The sequence below is a fragment of the Danio rerio genome, chromosome 6 (assembly GCF_052040795.2).
Source record: "Danio rerio strain M-AB ecotype USA chromosome 6, GRCz13ab, whole genome shotgun sequence".
NCBI lineage: Eukaryota > Metazoa > Chordata > Actinopteri > Cypriniformes > Danionidae > Danio > Danio rerio.
This window is the reverse complement of record NC_141026.1, coordinates 36,432,501-36,457,717: the sequence shown is the minus strand read 5'-3', so window position 1 is coordinate 36,457,717 and position 25,217 is coordinate 36,432,501. Positions and strand designations below refer to the sequence as shown.

At 35.2% G+C, this 25,217-nt stretch overlaps 1 protein-coding gene, 1 long non-coding RNA gene and 5 other non-coding genes across 7 annotated transcripts in view; 1 reads left to right on the top strand and 6 right to left on the bottom strand.

Moving 5' to 3' along the window:
* The window catches only part of LOC141386313 (uncharacterized), a 147,674-nt gene that overhangs the window by 92,093 nt on the left and 30,364 nt on the right, over positions 1-25,217 (bottom strand). The gene's annotated exons all lie outside the window — the stretch shown is intronic.
* trnai-uau (transfer RNA isoleucine (anticodon UAU)) lies at positions 256-349 on the bottom strand. Its single transcript has 2 exons — positions 312-349; positions 256-291 (listed from the first exon to the last, which is right to left on the bottom strand). It is a non-coding gene; the product is annotated as a tRNA-Ile (tRNA).
* Positions 752-845, bottom strand: trnai-uau (transfer RNA isoleucine (anticodon UAU)). The gene is made up of 2 exons: positions 808-845; positions 752-787 (listed from the first exon to the last, which is right to left on the bottom strand). It is a non-coding gene; the product is annotated as a tRNA-Ile (tRNA).
* On the bottom strand, positions 1,335-1,428 carry trnai-uau (transfer RNA isoleucine (anticodon UAU)). Its single transcript has 2 exons — positions 1,391-1,428; positions 1,335-1,370 (listed from the first exon to the last, which is right to left on the bottom strand). It is a non-coding gene; the product is annotated as a tRNA-Ile (tRNA).
* trnai-uau (transfer RNA isoleucine (anticodon UAU)) lies at positions 1,639-1,732 on the bottom strand. The gene is made up of 2 exons: positions 1,695-1,732; positions 1,639-1,674 (listed from the first exon to the last, which is right to left on the bottom strand). It is a non-coding gene; the product is annotated as a tRNA-Ile (tRNA).
* trnai-uau (transfer RNA isoleucine (anticodon UAU)) lies at positions 1,944-2,037 on the bottom strand. Its single transcript has 2 exons — positions 2,000-2,037; positions 1,944-1,979 (listed from the first exon to the last, which is right to left on the bottom strand). It is a non-coding gene; the product is annotated as a tRNA-Ile (tRNA).
* Positions 20,016-23,565, top strand: cfap144 (cilia and flagella associated protein 144). The gene is given in 4 exon segments (NM_001326574.2): positions 20,016-20,226; positions 20,330-20,389; positions 22,108-22,211; positions 23,326-23,565. Coding segments are annotated over 4 exon segments (408 nt in total). The 5' UTR covers positions 20,016-20,096; the 3' UTR covers positions 23,440-23,565.

Below are 25,217 nucleotides of genomic sequence, written 5' to 3'. Positions count from 1 at the left end.
CTGTCTTATAAGTTCCACGCGCTGACCGATTTCACCACTGGAGCTGTGGGCTCAATGTTTTCAAACAGTGCAGTGGTTCCTAAAACATTCCTGATTCAGATCATAGAGGATTAAAAGCTTTCAGAGACATTGATGTTTTAGTTCAGCTGTAAGAGATTTGCAAAGATGGTACCGTCTGCAGGTTGGTTGCCCTCCACATACAACTCTAGTCAATCGTGATTTTCTACCCACTTGTCTTTTTTTATCTTAAAATTTTGCTCCAGGTGAGGCTCGAACTCACAACCTCGGCATTGCTAAGCATTGTACTGTCTTATAAGTACCGCGCGCTGACCGATTGCGCCACTGGAGCTGGTGCATAACGTGATTTCAAACAATGCTGTGATTCCTAAAAACAGCAATGATAATACAATATACAGCTTAGTTGGCATAGACAGATTAGTATCGAAGATACAATCAGCAAGTTTGTTGCCCTCCACGATCTACTCTGGACATTGTATTGTCTTATTAATACCACACGCTATCCGATTGCGCCACTGGAGCTATTGCATGAAGTGATTTCAAACAATGCAGTGATTTCTAAAACATTCCTGATTCAGATCATAGAGGATTCAAAGCTTTTAGAGACCTTGATGTTTTAGTTCAGCTGTAAGGGATTTGCAAAGATGGTACCGTCTGCAGGTTAGTTGCCCTCCACATACAACTCTAGTCAATCGTGATTTTCTACCCACATGTCTTTTTTATTTTAAAACCTTGCTCCAGGTGAGGCTCGAACTCACAACCTCGGCATTGCTAAGTATCATACTGTCTTATAAGAACCGCGCGCTGACCGATTGCGCCACTGGAGCTGTTGCCTAACATGGTTTCAAACAATGCAGTGATTCTTAAAAACCGCAATGATGATACAATTTACAGCTTAGTTAGCATAGACAGATTAGTGTCGAAGATACAATCAGCAAGTTTTTTGCCCTCCACAATCTACTCTGGACAGCACCAGCTTTCACCCCACTTTTCTTCTTTATCTAAAGACCATGCTCCAGGTGAGGCTCAAAGTCACAACCTCAGCATTGCTAAGCATTGTATTGTCTTATTAATACCACACGCTAACCGATTGCGCCACTGGAGTTATTGCATGAAGAGATTTCAAACAATGCAGTGATTTCTAAAACATTCCTGATTTAGATCATAGAGGATTAAAAGCTTTCAGAGACCTTGATGTTTTAGTTCAGCTGTAAGAGATTTGCAAAGATGGTACCGTCTGCAGGTTGGTTGCCCTCCACATACAACTCTAGTCAATCGTGATTTTCTACCCACATGTCTTTTTTATTTTAAAACCTTGCTCCAGGTGAGGCTCGAACTCACAACCTCGGCATTGCTAATCATTGTACTGTCTTATAAGTACCGCGCACTGACCGATAGCGCCACAGGAGCTGTTGCCTAAGTGGGTTCAAACAATGAAGTGATTCCTAAAATATTCCTCATTTAGATCATATTGATTAAAAGCTTTTTAGAGATCTTGGCGTTTTAGCTCAGGTGTAAAAGACTTGCATAGATCATACCATCTGCAGGTTGGTTGCCATCCACATACAACTCTAGTCAATCGTGATTTTCTACCCACTTGTCTTCTTTTTCTCAAAATCTTGCTCCAGGTGAGGCTCGAACTCACAACCTCGGCATTGCTAAGCATCGTACTGTCTTATAAATACTGCGCGCTGACCAATTGCGCCACTGGAGCTGTTGCTTAAGTGCTTTCAAACAATGACGTGATTCCTAAAACATTCCTCATTTAGATCATACTGGATTAAAAGCTTTTTAGAGATCATGACGTTTTAGCTCAGGTGTAAAAGACTTGCATAGATCATACGATCTGCAGGTTGGTTGACCTCCACATACAACTCTAGTCAATCGTGATTTTCTGCTCACTTGTCTTCTTTATCTCAAAATCTTGCTCCAGGTGAGGCTCGAACTCACAACCTCGGCATTGCTAAGCATCGTACTGTCTTATAAGTACCGCGCGCTGATCGATTGCGCCACTGGAGCTGTTGCACAATGTGATTCCTAAAAACAGCAATGATGATACAATCTACAGCTTAGTTATCATAGACAGATTAGTATCGCAGATACAATCAGCAAGTTTGTTGCTCTCCACAATCTACTCTGGACAGCACTAGCTTTCACCCCACTTTTCTTCTTTATCTAAAGACCATGCTCCAGGTGAGGCTCAAAGTCACAACCTCGGCATTGCTAAGCATTGTATTGTCTTATAAGTACTACACGCTTACCGATTGAGCCACTGGAGCTATTGCATGAAGTGATTTTAAACAATGCAGTGATTTCTAAAACATTCCTGATTCAGATCAGGCTTAGTCCCTTTATTAATCCGGGGTCGCCACAGCGGAATAAACCGCCAACTTATCCAGCACATTATTTACGCAGAAGATGCCCTTCCAGCCGCAACACATCTCTGGGAAAACAAATGACTAATATGTACTGGGATAATCTGTTTTTCATTAAACAGCTACTTGGTTATCTCAAAGCAGGCCGGCAGCCAGCCTGTTATAAATGGTCTTTTTCTAAAAATGTGGACTGTTGTAGCACTACTGTACGATCGGCGGAAGTTGGCTCGGGGTATTAAATTTTACCTGAAATGCGTCATGCGCCCATTGTTGTTGACACCTTGGAGTGAAAACAGACTGAACTTGAGGCCGGGTGACCTGGTCCGATAAAATCAATACACAGACAGCAATATCGTCCTTCTCGGAACCGCAACTGGCCATGGCGTGACTGCAGTATAACTCGCACGTCTCCCTCGTCAGCCATCATTCAACACGCGCGCGCTAACAGAAAATGGAAGACGCGTCTCTATAGCAACCTCTCGCGACACAACCTCTCCAATGAGGCGCCTCGTGATATTTGCAAACAAAACATATGGATCATTTTTATTATCATTTGACAGTAACGGAGGAACGCCGCGAAATGTAGTGAAGTAAGAGTACTGATTTTTCTCTAATATTTTACTTGAGTAAGAATAAAAGTACACACATTTAAATGTACTCAAAAAGTACACGTTACCCAATAATTTTACTTAAGTAAATGTAACGAAGGAAATGTAACTTGTTACTACCCACCTCTGCTGATAAGTCGGTTTATGGTAAAAGAACAGGAATTACTACATATAATATTAAAAAACTGAAAATATTATATGTTTAAATATTCAAAATAAAACAAATTTGAATACTAAATCATCTTTATTTTTTGAAGTGTGACATAAAATATTTCATATTCTCATTTAACATTTTTTTACAGTAAAACCAAAATCAATTGTAGCAGCACAACAGGATTTTGTGTTTGATTTTTTGTAAAACAAAAATGCTCTGTAGTGTAAATCATCATTTAAAACAGTCAAAATATGGTCAACTATTTGGTAGAGCAAGCAGTTAAAGGTTTAAGAATTTTAGATATTTGGTCTAGAAAACAACATGTCTACTTAAGAGCAGCACTTTCTTCAGTGTTCAAAGACATATTTTTTGAATGTCATTTTTGTAGTAAAAAAGCATAGACAATTTTTGTATTATTATTTTGTATTTTTAATGCACGTGTTCACACAATATTTATTTCAATAGTCTCTCTCACAGTTTCCTATTACTCTACAGACAGTCTATTGAAATGCATCGAGTTCGCCAGGAAAAAATTATGGTTATTTTGATTACTACGTAAGAGGCTACCAGAAACTAACTGATGCCATTTCAGTGTATTTGGCAGACAGAGAATACAGTGTTAGCAGTGCTGCCAGGTGTAAAGTGTGATAATTATATGTTAGCAAACTGGCAGAATCTGGCACAGGACCAGAGCTCCATGTACGGGCTTTCTAATGACATGTCAACCCACTCCTCTGGTGGCCTGGAAAGAACTTTAGTCAGCATATCAACACACTGAGGTTCTCTCTAAAAGTCACACAATACATTGCAGTCTTGCATCTCTCTGAAAAAAATCCAGAAGTTATCTGCTTCTTTGGTGTAGTTTTTGTGTGTTATTCTATAATTGCAGGTTTAGTGCCCTTAGTCTTTCTTTTTTCTTTCTTTTGTTTAAATAAAAGTATATGTTTAATTTCTAACTCAATGTCATTGATCAAAACATGCTAAAGGTCATAATAATATCATATTTTAGAGGTGAAAATCATGAATTTTTCGTTGTGCAAATTATATTACCATACCACAGTGTACCTTTAAATTGGTGAAAATATCCACCAGAATAATTTAAAGGTACACTGTGGTATGGTTGTAGAAACTATGGCCAATTTAGTTTATTCAATTCATCTATAGCACATGTCTTTAGACTGGGGGAAACTGGAGCACCTGGAGGAAACCCACACAAACAGGGAGAACATGCAAACTCTACACAAAATTTTTAGAAAAATAATAAGATGAAGGAAGGATAATCTGTTTGATTTGTATGATCTGACACACTGTAAGATATGTGTGCCCTCACAAATATTTACTTTAATCTGCTTATTCTTTTGATGAACTTAAACATGTTTAGTAAATCTTTAATTTTGAAATTACTGAAATTTACTTCAAGAATTAAGTAAATGGTACTAAACAAAGTAACTACATATAAATAAAAGTTCATATATTCTTAAACAATGTATTGTATGTCAATGATGTAAATCAATGATTCTAAAAAGTAAATTTCATTTACAGGATGTATTTACAATTCACTAGCATTTTTTGGTTTACTTTATCATCATCTATCATTTCTAAGAATCCTTTACAATTATAAAACCAAAAGCTAAACAAAACAACACATTATTTTGATTAAACTTTTTTTGATCACACTCCAGTTCATGCATAGAACAACAATTTTCGAAACATTACCAGGATGTTAACATAAACAAAAAACTCACATTTCAAAGATCACCTACATCTTTACTGAGCAATAGTTATGACACAGTGGCGTCCGTCATGTTTTAGGGTCATCTTAAAACATTTACGTTGTGTTTTAGTTTATTTTGTGCTGTGAGAAAATACAGCATGTTTTTAAAACGTGTTTGTCTTGTGAAAAATTTGAAGCATGTGTGCTGTCAAACAGATGAAGATCATTTTTTAATTTGCTGGAGTTTTTTGTAGTTGCACGTGTTTTCTCATGTCTTTCTTGGTACTATATTTCAGTAATTTCACAGGTTGAAGATTTACTTACCAAAAATGTGTAGATTATAGTAAAAGTATTTACAGTATGTCTGTCCCCAACAGTAATTTTGTTGAACATGACCCTTGTTACCCCAATAGAAAAAGCGAGCTTATTTAACAGACTTTTTACATATTTTTGATAGTGGGTTTTAAAGTCTTTCAATTGTGATTTCATTAGTGCCATGTGCACTTAGCCTTTATGCTAGCTAGCAAGTGGAGTTTTGGGCTAAAAGTTTAAAGTGGTAAATCTTGTTACTGTCAAACTGTGTTACCATGGTAGAATACATTGCGTGAAATAATTTTCAGTAACAGCTTTAATAAACACCATCCATAAAGAACTTGGTTTTATGGTTAAACACAAAAAAAGGAAAAAACTTTGTTTTACAACTACAACAAAGAGTTACTACAATTTTGTTACAATGTTTTCAATGAGGTACAGGAAAGGTTTTTTCAGACTTATTTTCTGATACAAAGTCAGAGTAACAATGCTGACACTGTGGCAGAATTGTTAGAAACAAAGCTGAAAAACAATTCCTTAAAAAGTTTAAATGTTAGTAAGCTAATCATAAGAGGTTTGTTTTTGGCAGTTCTGGTTCTAAAAAAATAATTTGTTAGCAAACTGTTTTTTTTCACTTTTTTATGACCTTTTTTACTCCTCAACTACAGAATGATTTTAACACTACAAAGAATTATTTAATCCAGGACAAAAGCAAATATTATTTAGGATCCAGTGACATGATGGTCATGTTAGATACAGTTGAAGTCAGAATTATTAGCCACCCTTTGATTTTTTTCTTTTTCAAATATTTCCTAAATAATGTTTAACAGAGCAATTTTCAAAGTATGTCTGATAAAAAAAAATTCTTCTGGGAAAAAGTCTTATTTGTTTTATTTTGGCTAGAATAAAAGCAGTTTAAATTTTTAAGGTCAAAATTATTAGCCCCTTTAAGCTGTTTTTTTTTTCAATAGTCTACAGAACAAACCATCGTTATACAATAACTTGCCTAATTACCCTAACCTGGCTAGTTAATCTTATTAACCTAGTAAAGCATTTAAATGTCACTTTAAGCTGAATAGAAGTGTCTTGAAAAATATCTAGTCAAATATTATTTACTGTCATCATGGCAAAGATAAAAATAAATCTATTTTCAGAAATGACTTATTAAAACTGTTATGTTTAGGGAAAAAAATCTCATCTCCGTTAAACAGAAATTTGGAAAAAAAGGGGGTTGGGGGGTCGAGGTGGGTAATATTTCTGACTTTAACTGTATGTGATTCTGAAATCCCCTTTAAAACCCAGAAGACCATCTGCAAATGTTAGAAGAGAAAATGGCACTGAAGTACTTGTTCAGCTTTCACCTACAGTTGTTTCAATCCTCCATCATTCAACTCACGCCAACTGATTGCATTAAAGAGCCCATATTATGGGTTTTTGAAAATTCCCCTCCATGTAGTGTGTAACACAGCTCTAAGTGAAGCGAAGTATCCAGCTAAGGCTTAAATCTGTAAGAATACAGTGTTTAAAACGGTTGATTCATCTATAAAAGAGTCGACTCATAGTGCTTCAAACGAGTCGCCTTGATACCGACTCATTAGGTGTTTCGCCATGACGTACGAACGAAACCAAGTTATTCACGTGCACGCGCAAACCCGGGAGATTTCAAACCTGAGGCCCCGCCCTCTGACGCAGAAACCCAGACACACACACACACCCACAAACACACGCACACCCACAAACACACGCACACAAACATGCCGGTCGATTGAAGTCACACTGCAGATGGATATATTGAGTCTCTACCCAAAGATGAAACCTCAGCATTATAACCAAGCAGTTGGAAACTTCTGGAAGCTACATGCTACAAAGAATACTTCATCTGAGTTTGTTAAAGGAAGGATCAGTAAAGAGTAACTGATGGACGTCAGGATGGGTTTCTTCCATTTCTCAAGTGTAAGTACGTGCGGTTAAAGTTGTTGCCTCGTTTACTCTTGCTTGCAAATGTATTTAGTTGTGATTTGTTACTTGTAACCGCGTGTACTGTATCAGGTTAACTGGATATTTTATCTTATCGCGTGCAAAGTCACGTTAAAAACGCGACGCGTGCTGTTTGTTTATGGAGCTCCGTGCTAGAGTTCTGCTCCCGCGATTTATTCGGAAATTTATTCCCGCGCCGCAGAAATCTGGCGCGGGGACAGCCGCGGGAATAAATTTCCGAATAAATCGCGGGAGCGGTCGGTAACGGGTTTAATTTGGGACGGGAGCGGGCTGTCTAGCAATATCACGGATATTGCTATGCGAATTAGAAAGAGAGAGTCTGCGTGGTGCTTGTGTGTGTGTTAGTGCGCACGCGCGCGTATGAGAGAGAGAGAGAGAGAGAGAGAGAGAGAGCGAGCGAACGAACGAACGACAGCTTGGCTGTCTGGACTGTATACTGGGTGATTTTTGGTTGTGTTCTCCGCTCTAGCGGGACCGGGCGCGGCGGGCAGAAAACGGAGCGGGTTCTCAGGCTAAAACCTGGCGGGTGCGGGCGGAAGCGGGAGCGTTGTCATCCGGAGGTGTGTGTGTGTTTTTGTGTGTGTGTGTGGTATGGCGAGTACACGACTGTCTCCTTCGTTCGGTTATCCGTGGCACTATCCACTTGCCATAGTGTGGCAGCTAAAATCCACGTCTGCACTATCGAGCGTGTATGAACTGTGATTACTTTTTAAATTGCTGATTAGCTATTGGCCATTTCCCTCTCTGACTGAAGGCAGTCGACCAATCGCGACAGACTGTCATCGGTCCAATCAGCGCAGATTAGCTCCGCGCTAAGGAGGGGTTTGGGAACAAATGAATCACTGGACGATTCATACAGGAGTCGCTGGGATAATTAGGTAAAAATAAATGCAGATTATAAGACCATGAAAGTGTTTTTTGACCTTGCATGCATATTAGACTGTTGTTGGAGACCCTTACAACCAGGATATGACCCTATTTCATGTATAATATGGGCTCTTTAACCAAATGACTTTAAAATTCTCCTCCCCTCACCCCGTCTCTTTTAGATTGCCATGTATGATAAAGGGATTAAAGATGCATGATTTATTGTGATTAATATGATGGACTGTCGGGGGGCACATTTGGCTTCTGAAGTGTTGAGAGTTGACTGTAAAGGTTTAATGGGACGTCTATGAGTCTCTTTGAACTTAATGAGCCCATCAGTCTCTATTTGATGGATAGCAGCCACTGCGCTACTTTAAGTGCTTTCAGTAGTTCTCCTGTTTGAAATATTTGAAGATAACCCAAAATTGTCTGACTTTAATTTAAGAAAAAAGTATGATCTTTTAAGTATATTGCAGTAAAAGTGGTCTATGATTAAAGTTTCCCTTTTTTGGATATAAGTAATGATATAAGTAATGACAGTACAAATATATCTAAAATGTAATATTTAAATCTGTTTCTTTTAGACAATGACACATTATTTAATTTATTTTTTAAGGTCTAGGCTTGAACTAGTAACAACTTTAAAAATCTTTTTATCAAATGGATTTCTTTGATAATCACCTTTGAGACAAGATACTTGATGTTAATATATTGAATTGTATTGTTCCTTACTGCCAAATTATTGGGTTTAGTTTTCCAAATGTGTCCACTGAAAATAATTCCCAAGTTGACTCTACCCAATTTTCCATTTGTCAGAAAAGAATTCCCAGCATTCCAGGCAAACAAGTGGAAAAATGAACTGATGATAAGATTGATCCTGGGCTTTTGGACTGCTTCGTACACACAGGACACCCAAACACAGGCTCTTTACTCACACCACCTACTCTGGACATGAGCCCAAACAGGCCCGTCTCTCAAATGATCCTCTGCAAACACAAGCCGGCCTCTCTGAAGAAACCCAATCCCTCTTTTGTCGCCAAGTAGTAAGTGGTAGTTGAAGACAGATCTGACATTTAGCTGGCTCATCACCTCGAAGAAGAGGAACCGTCTGTTCTGATTTCTGCTGTTCTCAAGACAAATGGGCCAGTTTATTTAACAGCCTGCTCTTATTCCATGGGAATTAATATTTAAAACAAACCAAAAAGAAAAGAAAAAAACTAAAGATTGGGATGTAGACGCAACGACAGATAAACAGATAGATAGATTAACAGATAGACAGAAAGACAGATAGATAAATACAGATAGACAGACAGAAAGACGGATAGATAAATACAGATAGACAGACAGAAAGACGGATAAACAGATAGAAGATAGACAGATAGACAGACAGAATGAAAGACAGGCAGAACTTTGTGTGTGTAGCCTACAGAAGATCTTTTTTTTTTTGAAAAATGTGCTTTTCAAATAAATGTATATTGATTTTAACAATCTTTACACTGTGAATATTTATATTTACAGTGATCAATTTGTCCTGACAACAACATGTTCAGTGTAATTTTAACTTATTAAACTAATAAACTTTATTTTATTAGTTATTTTTTATTAATATCTTATTTATAATTTACACAAGCTGTTTTAAGTCAGTTTAACCTAATATAAGTTTAAAGGACTTTTTTTTAAGTGTAGAAATTTGTAGTGGGAAACTTTTTTCTTAAAAGTTTTCAAATACAGATATTTAGTCATCGCCTGAACAAAATATTAAAAATTAAGTAAGTTCATGCATACATATAATAAAGTTAATTAAAAGTTGTTTATGTAGTTATGCTTTGTTTTCTTCCTGCCCCACGGATTTAAGTTTAATCACATATTTTTTATATATATATATATATATATATATATATATATATATATATATATATATATATATATATATATATATATATATATATATATAATTTGTTTTGAAAAATAAATAATCATTTTGTTTCCTTTAATGTCCTTGTTAGATAATGTTTTTGTGCTGCATTTACTACAAAAGAAGACAAAATGAATGATAATATCAATTTATTTATTATTATTTATTATAAAAGAAGCAACATAACAAATTAAATATTAATAAATATTAAGTTTTGTTTTCTGAATAAAAAAAAAAATTACTTATAGATGGACAGATGGACAGAGATAGATACACTAGATATAATGTGTGCCCTAAATTACATACTTACGCACTATTCACTATTCACACTGAAAACTCGGTGATACCCGGTCAACTGGAAGTGGGATATGCACATCAATATACAGTGGTGCATAATAACAAATTACAAATAATCAAATTACTGTAATTGAGTAGGTTTTCTCAGATATTGTTATTTACTAAGTAGTTTTAAAACTGTTCACTTTTATTTTCTCGAGTACATTTTTAGTACTGTATCTGTACTTTTACTCCACTTCTTTCCTTTAACCTGCAGTCACAATTTTTAGTTGTCTATGGGGATTAGAAAAATCAGTCCTGTCATTCCTGTCCAATCAAATCGCACATAGACGGAAAATCTCATCATAGTGAACTACCTTAAGACATGGGCGATTTAAAATTGCAGCAAACGGTTTGGAAGCATTAAAATTGTCCAAGAAGATGTCCAAGAAGATGTCCACGGTGAGAAGTTGACGGATGTATTTTGTATGATGACCAAAATGGCCGTAAACACCCAGCAGGCACAAGATGTTGTGGAAATAAAAAGATGGAAATGAAAATCGGGTTGACGTCAGAACGCAACGTCAGACCAACATCAATGTCTAACCAAAAAACAACCAAATAACAACATCTAATGATGTCACAGCAGTTGTGTGGACGTTACCACGATGACATCTATCAGATGTTAGATTTTGGTTGCCATACCTGATGAATAAATGTAAGTATTTGACGCTAAAATGACATTGATTTAGGATGTTGACTTAACATTGGATTTTAGTCACTTTCTAACACAACCTAAAATCGACCAAATAGCGATGTCATTTGACGTCATTATTGGACATCAAAATAACTTTGTCCTTAGACTCTGGCTAAATCTAACCGAATATTAACATCTTATGACATTGTGTGCCTGCTGGGCAATAACTAGATGCACTACAGAATGTTACGTTCACACACACATGCACAAATTACATGTAAATGCATCAGCTTTTCACAGCATAATACTCACTACTCCTAGGTACTTATGAAAGGGCTACTTTTTACTCACACTTTGAGTAATATTTACAACAGATACTTTTACTCTACTTGCACTACATTTATAGTGCATATGTGCGTAGTGTGCCATTTTGGATGCAGCTACAGTAGACAGACAGACAGACAGATAGACAGATGATAGATAGATAGATAGATAGATAGATAGATAGATAGATAGATAGATAGATAGATAGATAGATAGATAGATAGATAGATAGATAGATAGATAGATAGATAGATAGATAGATAGATAGATAGATAGATAGATAGATAGATAGATAGAAAAGACTAAAAGATGATGTCATCTCTGCCTCTAAATTCGCAATTTAAACTACAGTGTCCCATGATCATGCTCAGCTTGTAATATACTGTGTCCACTGACATTTACTGCTATCAAAATCCCATTAAGACATGCTGCCTGATAAGAAGTCTTAATGAGTGAACTTTGGAAACTCTCTCACGCAGAAGACAGCACGGCGGCGACCAAGTGCACTCTATAGTCCATCAAATGCTCTTTAAGTAATCAAACCACTCCGTTCCTCAATCCTTTCCTCTGCTTCACCTGTCAGAAGTGCTCAAGTCCCACACATGACGAGTACTACTGCAAATCCCCACGCCGTAGATCCTTTTCCCAAACAAACGCCACTTGAGGAAAGAATGTGAGACAAGCAGCAAGCCGTTTGTTTTTATTCTTCTGGACATCCTCTTAGGAGCAAAGAAAGTGACAGTTACAGAAATCTCTCTTGTTATGTTTTAAGGCCATGGGGAATGAGGAAAATTGGAACATATGTTTTATGTGACATACTCGCTGAAATTTGCTATTAGCAGTTGTATCAAAGAAAAATGTGTGTGTGTGTGTGTGTATGTGTGTGTGTGTGTGTGTGTGTGTGTGTGTGTGTGTGTGTGTGTGTGTGTGTGTGTGTGTGTGTGTGTGTGTGTGTGTGTGTGAAAAAGAGAGAGACACAAATTTGTATAACTGCATGTATGACATGGGTATTACAAGAAGAAAGTGACTTATGAGGACATTGCACATGTCCCCATTTTCAAGAGCCTTATAAATAATACATAATAGTAAAAATGCACACACTTTCCTGTGAGGGTTGGGTTAAGGAATAGGGTTTGGGTAGTGCGATATAATATACTGTAGTTTGTACAGTAAACAGAATGGAATACATTGGGCAAACCAATGCAAGGTGCCTACAATTCACAAAAACAAACAAACAAAAAAACATGTAACTTATATTACTTACATTGTGGGGACCAAATGTATCCACAAATATAGCAATGAGTAAATTTTGACCAGGTGGAAACATTTTTGGGCCCTATGAGACAAATGGCTCATAAATCATTGCATTTGGGATGTAGACTCATTGCATAAGTCACTGCATTTGGGAACAGAGATGAGGTTCTCAGGGTGAATGTGTACTTTGGCTCTAAGAGTCAAAAAAAAAAAAGGTCAAGAATCTTGGTGTGGTTCTGGAGTCAAATATGAGTTTCAGTAATCATGACAAAGCAGTACGTAAATCAGCATATTATCATCTGTAAAATTAGATGCTTTTTTACATTGAGGACTAAGAGAAACTTGTTTATGCTTATATCACCAGTAGGGTGGATTACTGTAATGGACTTCTCACTGGCCTCCCCAAAAAGACAGTCAGAAAGTTGCAGCTCATGCAGAACGCTGCTGCCAGGATTCTTATCAGCAGCAGAAATTAGAGCGCATTACACCTGTCCTCAGGTCTTTACACTGGCTCCCAGTTACAATCAGAATAGATTTTAAAGCATAACTACTTGTTATAAATCGCTAAATGGCAGATGACCTCAATACATTACAGCAGGGGTGCTCAACCCTGTTCCTGGAGATCTACAGTCCTGTAGATTTCAGTTGCTACCCATTTCAAACACACCTGCCTGTAATTATCAAGTGCTGTTCTGGTCCTAATTAATTGGTTCAGGTGCGTTTGATCAGAGTGAGAGCTGTGTTTTGCAGGAAGGTAGATCTCCAGGAACAGGATTGAGCAGCCCTGCATTACAGGATGTGCTCACTGAATATAAACCTAACAGATCACTCAGATCTTAAAGATCAAGTACATTAGAAATTCCAAGAGTTCAGTCAAAGCAAGGTGAATCGGCCTTTAGCCACTATGCCCCCCCTGCTGGAACCAGAAGAAATGATCAGATGTGCTACAACATTAGGCACATTCAAATCAAGAAATCCTCTGTTTAGCTGTGCCTTTACTAAATGAGCACTAGACTACGGCCGAAAGATCACATTTTTATGTCTTTCTTTTCTTTTTCATTCCTTCAAAACCTATTTTAACTTGTTCAATCAGTTTGTCTTATACTTGATTGTTTTATTCCAGTTTATGTAAAGTACTTTGAATTACCACTGTGTATGAAATGTGCTATATAAATAAACTTGCCTTGCTAAAATCACACAGATTGAAGTATTTTGAAAATCTAAAAACGCAGAATGTTTCTTGTAAGATAGCTGTACAAGTGTGTCTGTGGTCTGTGTGTGTGTGTGTGTGTGTGTGTGTGTGTGTGTGTGTGTGTGTGTGTGTGTTTCTATGTTTAGCTGTCAGAAGAGCAGAAGTCAGAGTGTCGACACTCGATAAGCTTCTGAAGTCCAGACGCAGTTTTCGCCAATCAGATAAAAGAAAGCATCAAGTGCCAATGTAAGTTAACGCTGTTAAATTCACAAATGTCAAACTAATAACCGCAGGCGATCATGTTACAGCAAACTAAAACAAACCATAAAGGGTGTCACTTCATCTTTTCTGGGTAATCTGAATTGATGATCTTTTGTCAGTCCTTGTGGAGTTTGAAATGACTCATAAAACTGGCAAAACATAACAGAAAGCCAAAAAGAATATATATGAGACGCGGTGTTAGCACAATGCTGTCTGACAAGAAAAAGTTGGCTTATTATTTTATATAGCTTATAGACAGACCATAATAACTAGAGAAAAAAATAACAATAAATAGCTTGTGATTCAGCATGCCAACAAGTTTGCCCAGGTTTATGTTACTTGCATTTCATGCTCACCTGCAGTAGCCTCTTGGGTATCAATGATTAGACAAAAGACGCTCTGGTCCAGTTCACACACAGGGCTTACCTTAAAGGAATAGGCCAGCCAGAAAAAGTGCAAATTCTCCAATCATTTTTTTTTTTTTTACCTCATTTACTTTATGCCATAGTTGGAAAAATACATTTTCAGACCTGGCACTGTAGCCACATCAGCCCACATTACCACACCGACACAACCCCACCCATGGACACGCACATTCAGTATTTATTTTGGTATACAGATGGTTAAATAATATGACATTCTTGCCAGATTTTGATAATGTCCGGGTGACCTCGGATTGGGTCGGCCAATCTTGAAATCAGGCGGCCGTCGCTGATTGGGCCAAATGCTTAACATTAGTTATTATTATTATTATTATTATTATTATTATTATTATTATTATTATTATTATTATTTTATTATATTTATTAATCAACATCATAATATCACATCTAGCAAGAGATAAAAGCTGCCTGCACGTAAAAACAATACATATTAAAAAAAAAAAAAAAACAAGAAAAAAAAAACTGACCGGCCCACATTTAAAAATTGGTCAGGCCCTTCTGGCATTTGCCAGAATTGCCAGATGGCCAGTTCGCCCCTGTATGGAAGTATGTAAGAAATGCTTTACTTTGCATTCAGCAAGCCTAAACCCTAACATAACCCTAATATATCCTTTAAACCAGGACTAGGCCTTTGTTAAGTTATGGAGTATTTAAACAACTTTTATTAAAATGACCTTTTTATTTTACTAATTTAAGATATATCAAGGCAAGCTTTAAGCTCCCTGTCTGTGACATCTGTACACTGTAAGTAGATCCTGATTATGCTTTTTGCAAAGGGTTGAGAAGTTTTTGTCTCTCCAGACCACTAGGAGGCAGTGCGCCCCAACACACCAGGTACTCTGAGACCACAGTTGTCATAACACACACCAAGTTTGGTGTGAATACATCAATACATTACAAAGTTTTTGACTCTACATTAAATTTGATCACAAGTTAATCAAAAACGTTTGTCTAATCAACTTGAATACCATAACATTTGGTCAGCAAGGTCTGTAGATTATGTGATTCAATTTTGGTGAAAATCGGACAAATGGCCCAGGATGAGATCTTTCAAATAGGTTTTATGAAAAATTCGAAATAGAGAAAAAATGTTCATGATGTCATTGAGTCCATTTGAATCAGCAAAGGATTCAGAGGAAAAAGATTTTTGATTGTAGCCCATTTGGTTCTAAAGTTATAACGATAAACATAAGGCAAACTTTGGACAAGTGGTGGTGCTAGAGAGTTTGAGATAGAGAGTCAAAATTTGTTGTGAGTGAAGATGAGACTGTCAGTGTGCCAAAGTTTGCGCAAATGCCGCAAATGGTTAATATGAATGCTGTAGACTCCCAGAGCAGAAGAAGAAGAAGAAGCAGAAGAAGAAGAGGTAACACTTCATTTTGATGGTCCATTTGAGTATTAGTACACAGCTTAATTTCTGTTGATACTGCTACTAAACAGACATTTAACTGACTATAAGAAACTTTACGAGTACATGTCAACTTACACTAACCCTAAACCTAACCCCAACCAAACAGTACTTACAATCTAATGAGAATTAGTTGGCATGTAAATGCAATGTACTGTAACTTCATGTACAATTCAACAAATGAACCATCAAAATAAAGGGTGCCTGTAGAAGAAGAAGCCAATAGAATAATAAGAACCGTAAGGGATACAATAGGTACCTATGCACCTTCAGTGCTTGCCCCCTAAATATGAAACCTATGCAGACACACCGACTCTACTGAGACCTATGGTATGCAATGAGAGACTAGAGATGTGTTGCGAGACGTCTATGAGAGACTATGTGCTGTGAAAGACTATGTGATGTGCAGTAAGAGACTATGATGTCCTGTGACTGAGAGATGTCTATGAGAGACTAAGAGAGAATAGTAATGACTATGAGAGACAACTACGAGGGAATGTGATGTCCTGTGACCTATTTTCAAGTCATTCATAGGAAGGACTTCCACATTTCCCATTCATTTATGGCTTAGATAAACTTCAGAACTTCTCATTTATTTTCTTCATGCTGCATGTCTGTTCTCTATGTTTGATCATAGTGTAAACACAAATTAAAGTGGAAATTAAAGTTAAAATGTAACTGTTTTGTGCTTTGGGACTCACAACTAAAGTTTCTTGAATTTAAAAATGTTGAAGATCACAATATTTCTGACACAAATCTAAATGTTTCTTTTATTTTAATCTCCAGAGTGCGTCTCATTTTGGTGTGCCTTTAACTTTTCCCATTAACAGAAAACATGCTGAGGCTGCGGGAATGCTTAAAAAGCAGTGCCAATCTGATTTTTCAAAAGAGTTTCCCATGACCGAGTGGCGTCTCCAGTGGGCCTCGATGATGGCGAGTGTATAGAGAACAATCAGTGGCATCAGTGGTGTATGACTCCTGGGGTTTATCTAGCAGATAGAGATTTCGTAGTCGCTCCTTCTCTGTGACTGAGGGAATAAAGCTTTATTTCAGCTAAAGGTGGGCGACAAGAATGATGGTAGGTGCATTTATCTGAACCCTAACATACACTTACTCACACCTAAACAAACACTCGCATACGTGTTCACATTGTGTCTTTGTGTATGAGATAGAGTATTATCATGCTGTGCGTGTAGACAATAGGCCTTGAGCGAGTGTGTGTTTATGTTTCGGCACAGATTGTGGTTATGGATGACTGCTAGTCACAGACATAGCATGGACTCATGGTTAGATGTGCTGAAAACTTTCTCACGTTCCTAAATCTCTCACTATAATCTGTAAAACGAAGCAACAGTTTGGTGTGACAGAAAGAGTGGGAAAAATTATTGGAAATCATTTTCAAAATGTTAAAAATACTTGATGTGACGACACATAATTTGTGTTTACAAACTAAATAGAAAGCTAAATGAGCCTTAATATTAAAAATTCGTATCCAGTTATATATACAGTCAGAATTATTAGCCTCCCTTTGATTTTTTTCTTTTTTAAATATTTCCCAAATGATGTTTAACCGAGCATGGACATTTTCAAAGTGTGTCTGATGTTTTTTTTTTTTTCTGGAGAAAGTCTTATTTGTTTTATTTCGACTAGAATAAAAGCAGTTTAATTTTTTTATAACCCATTTTAAGGTCATAATTATTAGCCCCTTTAAGCTGTTTTTTTTCCCGACTGTCTACAGAACAAACCATGTTATACAATAACTTGCCTTATTACCCTAACCTACCCAGTTAACCTAATTAACCATAAGCCTTTAAATGTCACTTTAAGCTGAATAGAAGTGTCTTGAATAATATCTAGTCAAATATTATTTACTGTCAACATGGCAAATATAACATAAACCAGTTATTAGTTATTAGAGATGAGTTATTAAAACTATTATGTTTAGAAATGTGTTGAAAAAATCTTCTCTCTGCTAAACAAAAATTGGGGGAAAAATAAACAGGGGGGCTGATAATTCAGGGGGGTGGGGGCTAATAATTCTGACTTCATATTTTCTTGGTTCACAAATAGTAAAACATAATTTAACACTTTCAATAATGTCAAAGTTTTGCTTTTGTCAAATTCCTTAATTCATTCATTTTACAAAACCTGAAAGAAATGGGAAAATTATTTTTGGTTCTTATATAACAACCAAAATACTGTTTAACATTTTAACATGTTTAACATATGACAACATTTATTTAGGTTTTGTTGGTGAGTACAAAAGTAAACAAGCAATCGTTAATTTATGTATTTATTTAATTGTTTACTCAACAAAATATAAGTGTTATAAATATAAGAAGCAAAAATATAAGAAGCAAAAAACCCTAAGTGCCATTTGAAATTTTCTTTTTTAAAATCAACCTTTTTCCAGTTTATGTTCAGTTATTTCACTTTAAATGAAATGAAAAGATCATATTCTCTGCCATTAAAGTGAAAATACTGAACCCACACAGAAGCCTGGTTAAAATGCTCATTTTAGAAGAAAACTGCAGATGACACTTTGCATCTGTTTCATTCATTCATTTTCTTTTCAGCTTAGTCCCTTTATTAATCTGGGGTCGCCACAGCGGAATGAACCGCCAACTTATCCAGCATGTGTTTTACGCACCAGATGCCCTTCCAGCTGCCACCCATTACTAGGAAACACCCATTCACTCTCACTCACACATACACTACAGGCAATTTAGCTTATTCAATTCACTTATACCGCATGTCTTTGGACTTGTGGGGGAAACCAGAGCACCCAGAAGAAACCCTTGTGAACACAATAAGAACATGCAAACTCCAAACAGAAATGCCTACTGATCCAGCCGGAGCTCGAACCAGCGACCTTCTTGCTGCATGTGAGGCGATTGTGCTACCCATATAAACTAAAATAAAAGTAAAATAATTTCACATATTCTTGGCTTTTGAACTTGTTAGTCAGCACCCCACTTATGGGTTTTTACATCTATCTAATTTAAAATATTAACAGATCTTGACCCCAGTAAGCTACAAAAAAATAAAAAATAAATAAAATAAATAGGTATCATTGGAAAGAAAAAATTTTGAGCTTTACTATGGTCCATCTACAAAGTTTCATGCTGAAGTTATACATGCTGAAGTTATGAGAAAGAAAAAATGTTCTTTGTTCAAAATTTTTTTATATATATAAAAACACAAGAAATGAGTCTATACCTAGAAAAACAACAACCTAGATCTTGAAAGCCAAGTGTCTCATTAATAAAACAGGCCTCTCAGAAAATAAAAAAAAATTATAAAAATTTAATAAATATATAATTTTACTGACATAATAATAATAATAATAATAGTCATCATCATCCTCATCCATCCATCTATCATCTACCGTTGTCTGCTACTTATCTTGGGCCAGCAGCATCAGCAGGGATTATTATAATAATTATCATAATAATATTTTCATTATTTTATATAATTATAATGGGTAATAATATAAATGGATAATAATAAAATAAAAATAATAAATAAATTGAATAATAAGATAACATCAAAAGTATTTTTTATGGTTTATTTTACAACAACAACAAATATGATGCATATTATTATGATAATATATATATATATATATATATATATATATATATATATATATATATATATATATATATATATATAAATATATATATATATATATATATATATATATATATATATATATATATATATATATATATATATATATATATATATATATATATATATATCAGATATTCTTGGATTTTAAATGATAAGAAAAAAATATCACTTCCTTTGGTCAAAGTTTTGTCAGTTAAGATATTTTATATATTATTTATTTATTTATTTACAGTTTGTTTTCAAAAGATTTAAAAAGTGAAAAAGTAAAAAAATAATAGTTGTTTTCTATTTTTACAAAGTTGATAGTATTGTTTCTTAATCCGCAACAAACATAGGCTATATGTTTTTATTAATTTACTTAATAGCTTTTTTCATTACCTTGTTTATCAATCTGAAGTGGATAATGGTTCCAGTTGGAAATCACTGTTGGAAGTATTGACAGTAAATACCGTTACAATCAGAAGAGCGTCTGTGGTAAATGTTTAATAACTGGTCATTCAGCGCCCTCGCGTGGTGAAAGAAAATGCATTTGCTTTGCTGTATTTACGGTTTCCAAGCAACAAGACTCAACCCTCAGCTGTGAGTGACTCTGTGTTCAGACTAACACACATTAGCATCCGAAAAAACATTTTAACAGCTTAAATATGGCAAAACTTAAAGAAAAAGAACCATTGGACATAGTTCACCAGAATGCTATTCATGTCGAGACAATAATGAAGGAGTTGAGACACCAGAAGCTTTACACGGAGTTTAACATCAACCCCTTCAAGAAACGTGAGTGCAGACCTTGACTTAAGTTACCTTACCTTGACTAAATGCATGATAAAGAAAGAACTGGGGAAAAGACAAGGGAAAACAGTATATTTTGTTTCTACAGTGCACGTTTTGACTGACAAACCAATGTCCAGTAACGCCCACAAAAAGGAGGAGGGGGATCGTGAGTATTCTATGTTTCTTAAAACATTTATAATTTTGTAATCAACACTATAGTCCATTTAACATCTACAGATACTCAAGACAGACTTAAAATTATACCAAAAACGAAGATTTACTCATATTTAACCCCACTCAAGTGGTTCCAATCAAATTGAGTTTTTTTTTCTTTTAAACAAAATATATTTTGAAAAACGTTATAAAATAGCAGGCCTAGTGGGAAAAACCCCTATAAACTATAGAAGTTAGTGTTCAACAGTTTGCAGAATTCTTTGAAATTGCTTCCTTTTTGATGAAATGATACTCTCCATCAAATGATTTCAAATGTTAACATTCATACCAGTTTGGAATCATTTGATGGAGAGTAAATGACAGAATTTGTATTTTTGGGTGTACTATGCCTTTAAACTCGCATGCACAAAAAGTGCATAAAAAACATATATTTCTTCAATATAATATAATATTGAATACAATATAATCAGTGATAAAAAAATTTAATCATAACTGGATGTTGTCATATCATATTTGAAAACAACCAACTGTGATCACACTTACATATTAGCCTTGTTGACAAGTATGGAGGAGTTAAAGCAAAAAATACAAAGCATAGTTACTACAACTTCTATGTTAAGCTGCTTTGACACAATCTACATCAAAGTGCTATAAACATCAACTGAATTGAATATAGTACACTACCCAGGGTTCAACGCTAAGGATTTTTTCTACTGCTCAGATTAGGCAAGTGGTTCAGATTTTTACTTGCCCTGCAAAAATTTTCACTGGCCCCACCAAAAAAAAAGGGAAGTTAATAGCTATTTTTAGCCACATATTTTAAATAATATGTCAAAAATAAAGTCTGTAAATCTAGAATTTCAATACTTAAAAAACAATTGTTAATATAAGTGTTATGCAAGCAAAAAGCGCAGTATGGAGAATGTGGAGGTACTTTATTGCTGTTTGAAATTATTTAACAAAAAGTGGCTGACTTGTCAAACTGACAGCAAACTATGCATAACATCACTTCATTTTTATTTTGTCGTGTGGTTGCCACGTAAATGTCTACTTCCAAGACGTTAGAGACAGACATTTTCGTTTAGCCTTATAATTTGATGTTGCCGCCATGTTGCTGTTTCTACGCTGTACTTGTTGTTACCAGGTTACAAAAAAAAATAGCATGGTTAAATCAATCATACAAGACGAATCGCAATATGTTGTTTACGACATTACAGAGAAGGTAGCATTTAAAAATTTAAAAGCACACACTTAAAATGCACAAATAGTCACAGACAAATTAAATGTTAGTGACTGACAAGGCAGCACTGTCCCAATCGGGCCAGTAATGATACGGTCTACTGTCCCAAGTGTCTCTCACACTGGCCCTGGGCCACCGGGCAGTCCTTATTGTTGAGCCCTGCTACCTTTATTGCCATGTAGATGACAACAATGCTTCATCTGTTGCAAATAAATACTGCTGCAGAAAAGTTAAGCACCATGCAAAATCTAAATGCATTCCTCACCACAAATATATTCAAGAAAATAGTTTACATACTTAATTAAAAAAGTAACAAAGTTGAAAGCAAAAATGTAAGATGTGTATGAAATGTATGACTTATCAACTAACAACTATTTACTAACAACACAGTAACTAATTATTTAAAAAAATATTTACACTACTGAATAAAATTTGTGGTTGTCAAGTTAATTATACAACCTTTTGTACAGCTGCTTTCCTTCAGGCTGTCCATAATGCCCACCTGGAGCCAACAAAGAAGTACACTCACCCTCAGACTGAATCACAGGAGATAGGATGGTTATCTAGTCCTCTGGTAGGTACATATTAATTCATGTTTGAATGTTTAAATGTTTGACTGTATACAACAGAGGTGTCACTTCATGTTCTCTACATGTTTCTATTTTATATTAGCTTTAATTTGAACATTTTGACACTGTCTGTCTGTCTGTCTGTCAAAATTAATGAAATCCTAATATATTCATTAATCCTAAAAAAAATACTTAATACTTTTGTATTATACTAAATGTATTATAGTGCATAGTACTACATGTATTATACAGTATGTGTAAATAATTGATTGACAAACTGATGAAAAAAATATAAAAATCAACTGAGTTTAAACACAAAAGAAAATCTATGTGGCCCAATGGGTTTAAAAAAAGTGTATTAATATTTATTTTCTTGTTTTAAAGGGACAGTTCACCCCAAAATGAAAATGTACTCACAAGTGTTTTAAACCCTTTATGGGGTTCTCTCTTCTGTTGAACAAAAAATATTTTGAAGAAAACTGAAAACCTGTATCATTTACTTCCATAGTAGGAAAAGAAAATACTATGGAATTCAGTGGTTACAGGGTTCTGATTATTTTAAACTTTCATACTTGTGTGAACTGTCCCTTTAAAATAATAAAAAAAAAAATTGGAAGGAAAATAATAATGTATTATCAAAAGTCATAGGTATTAGTGTTTGCCTGTATAATTCTTGACGCTTAAAGGAATGCTAACCATTAACAACACAGTTTAAGCTAAAAGGCTGGTTTAATGTTCTACCATAATGTTCTACCAAAAAAAGTCAACATTGAGTAAAGTTAAGAAAAACAGCCCAAGCCATTTAGCTTTTTAGTTAAATGTATCTTGAATTAAGAATGTTTAGATAGTTCCGTCAAAAACACTGAGGAGTAACACCATTTTTGCTTTGTATTAATTGTATCTATTTAATCATACCTGTATAAAATATATAAATATATAAAAAATATAATAAATATATAAAATAAATGAGGTTAAGAATTTTTTTTTAAATTAACACTATTTAAAAACTCTACTATTAAGGATTACTCTTTAAGTACTTAAGCAACGCCAGCACAGCATAAAATGAAAAACATCTTCCATAATCAAATGACTAATCATCTCTTTCATGTAACACTTCAGCTCGTCACAGATCGCAGTGACAGAAGATTAAACTTTCCACGGCAGAACTCGGAAATCACTAAATACATGGATGCTGCCTGGCGGCTGAAGGAGCAGACACAAAATATGAGATAACAATTTGAGCTTTTTTTTCTTGATGCCATATAACAAAAATTTGGATAAACAAGCCTTGACTGCATATGTGGGCATTCTTTGTCATCACCAATAAATACTAACTGCATAAATACAGCTGTGTTTTAGAAAAGGTAAGGTTGGGTATTCAGCTAAATCTCATAAGCTGCCTACCTAGACAGTGTTTTTTCCCTCCCTTTCCAGCAAGGCAGGTCATTGGATTTTAAGACACTGCCTGAGTGTTTAGCATTTCAGTGGTGTATCTGGAGATATGTAAAAGTGGGTCAAATGGCCACCATTCATCACTATGAATGTAACTGCTCCTGTCTAGCTGAATCTCTGCATAGTAAGCAAAAGAGATTAGTTCATAACCAATCGATCTCAGATAATGTCATATTATACAGAAATAGGATTCACACAGCTTGTTTTGCAAATGTGCCTTTTTCCCCTAGAAAAATCCATAATTGTGGTCATAATTCACTGGCTGTTTATTGGAACATATTACACTTACTGTATCGGCCACTCAGGTCAAGATTTATTACAGTATACTTTCTCTAAAAGAAATTCAAACTTTAATATTCAGACAATATTTTTTTCCTTCTTCTTTTACAGAAATGCAGTGAATTACCTTCTACCTCATGTACTTAGTTTTGCTAAAAAAATAATTCAAATGTATTATCATGTATGAATGGAAGTGTGTGTTTCTGGAAAACCAAATCAATAAAATGATCTCCAACGTGAGTCTTTCAACAAATGTCAAGATTTGAATTAATATAAAAAACATGAATTCTCCCGATAGTATTATTTCCTGCTAATTTTAAGAGAAATCTTACAGCACTAACAAATATTTGTTCAATTTCAATATTTTTACACTACCTGACAAAAGTTGTTGCCTATCTAAATTTTAAGAACAGATAATAACTTGACTTCTGGTTGATCATTTGGCATCAGAAGTGGCTTATATGAAAAGCAGAGGCATCTAGATTACGCTTGTTGTACCAAAATAAAATATGATCATGCCTTGATTTTTAATTATTAAATTTGGACAGTAAGGTCTGACATTGCTTACATAAAAATCTTGTCACTTAACAGAAGTAATGTACAGTAAAGAATATAAAGTCAAGCTGCAGTGGAAAATTATATTGTGTACGACTTCCATGAGCTTGGATGACTGCATCCATACATCTCTGCAATGACTCAAATAACTTATTAATAAAGTCATCTGGAATGGCAAATAAAGTATTCTTGCAGAACTCACAGAGTTCATCAAGATTCTTTGGATTCATTTTTAATGCCTCCATCTTACCTTAGACATGCTCAATAATGTTCATATGTGGTGACTGGACTGGCCAATCGTGGAGCACCTTGACCTTCTTTGCTTTTAGAAACTTTGATGTGGAGACTGAACTCTGAGAAGGAACGCTATGCTGCTGAAGAACTTGCCCTCTTCTGTGGTTGCTAATGTACTGGGCAGCACAAATGTCTTTACCTCAGGCTGTTGATGTTGCCATCCACTCTGCAGATCTTTTGCATGCCCCTAAACTGAATGTAACCCTAAACCATAATTTTTCCTTCACCAAACTTAACTGATCTCTGTGAGAATCTTGGGTCCATGCAGCTTCCAATAGATCTTTTGCAGTATATCTAATGAGTGGGATGCAGTGTTATAGTTGATTCATCAGAAAAGTCAAGTTATTTTTTGCTCTTACAACTGTGATTGACAACAAGAATTTTGTCAGGTAGTGTATATCTTTCAGTTAATAGAGTAACGCTTCACATAA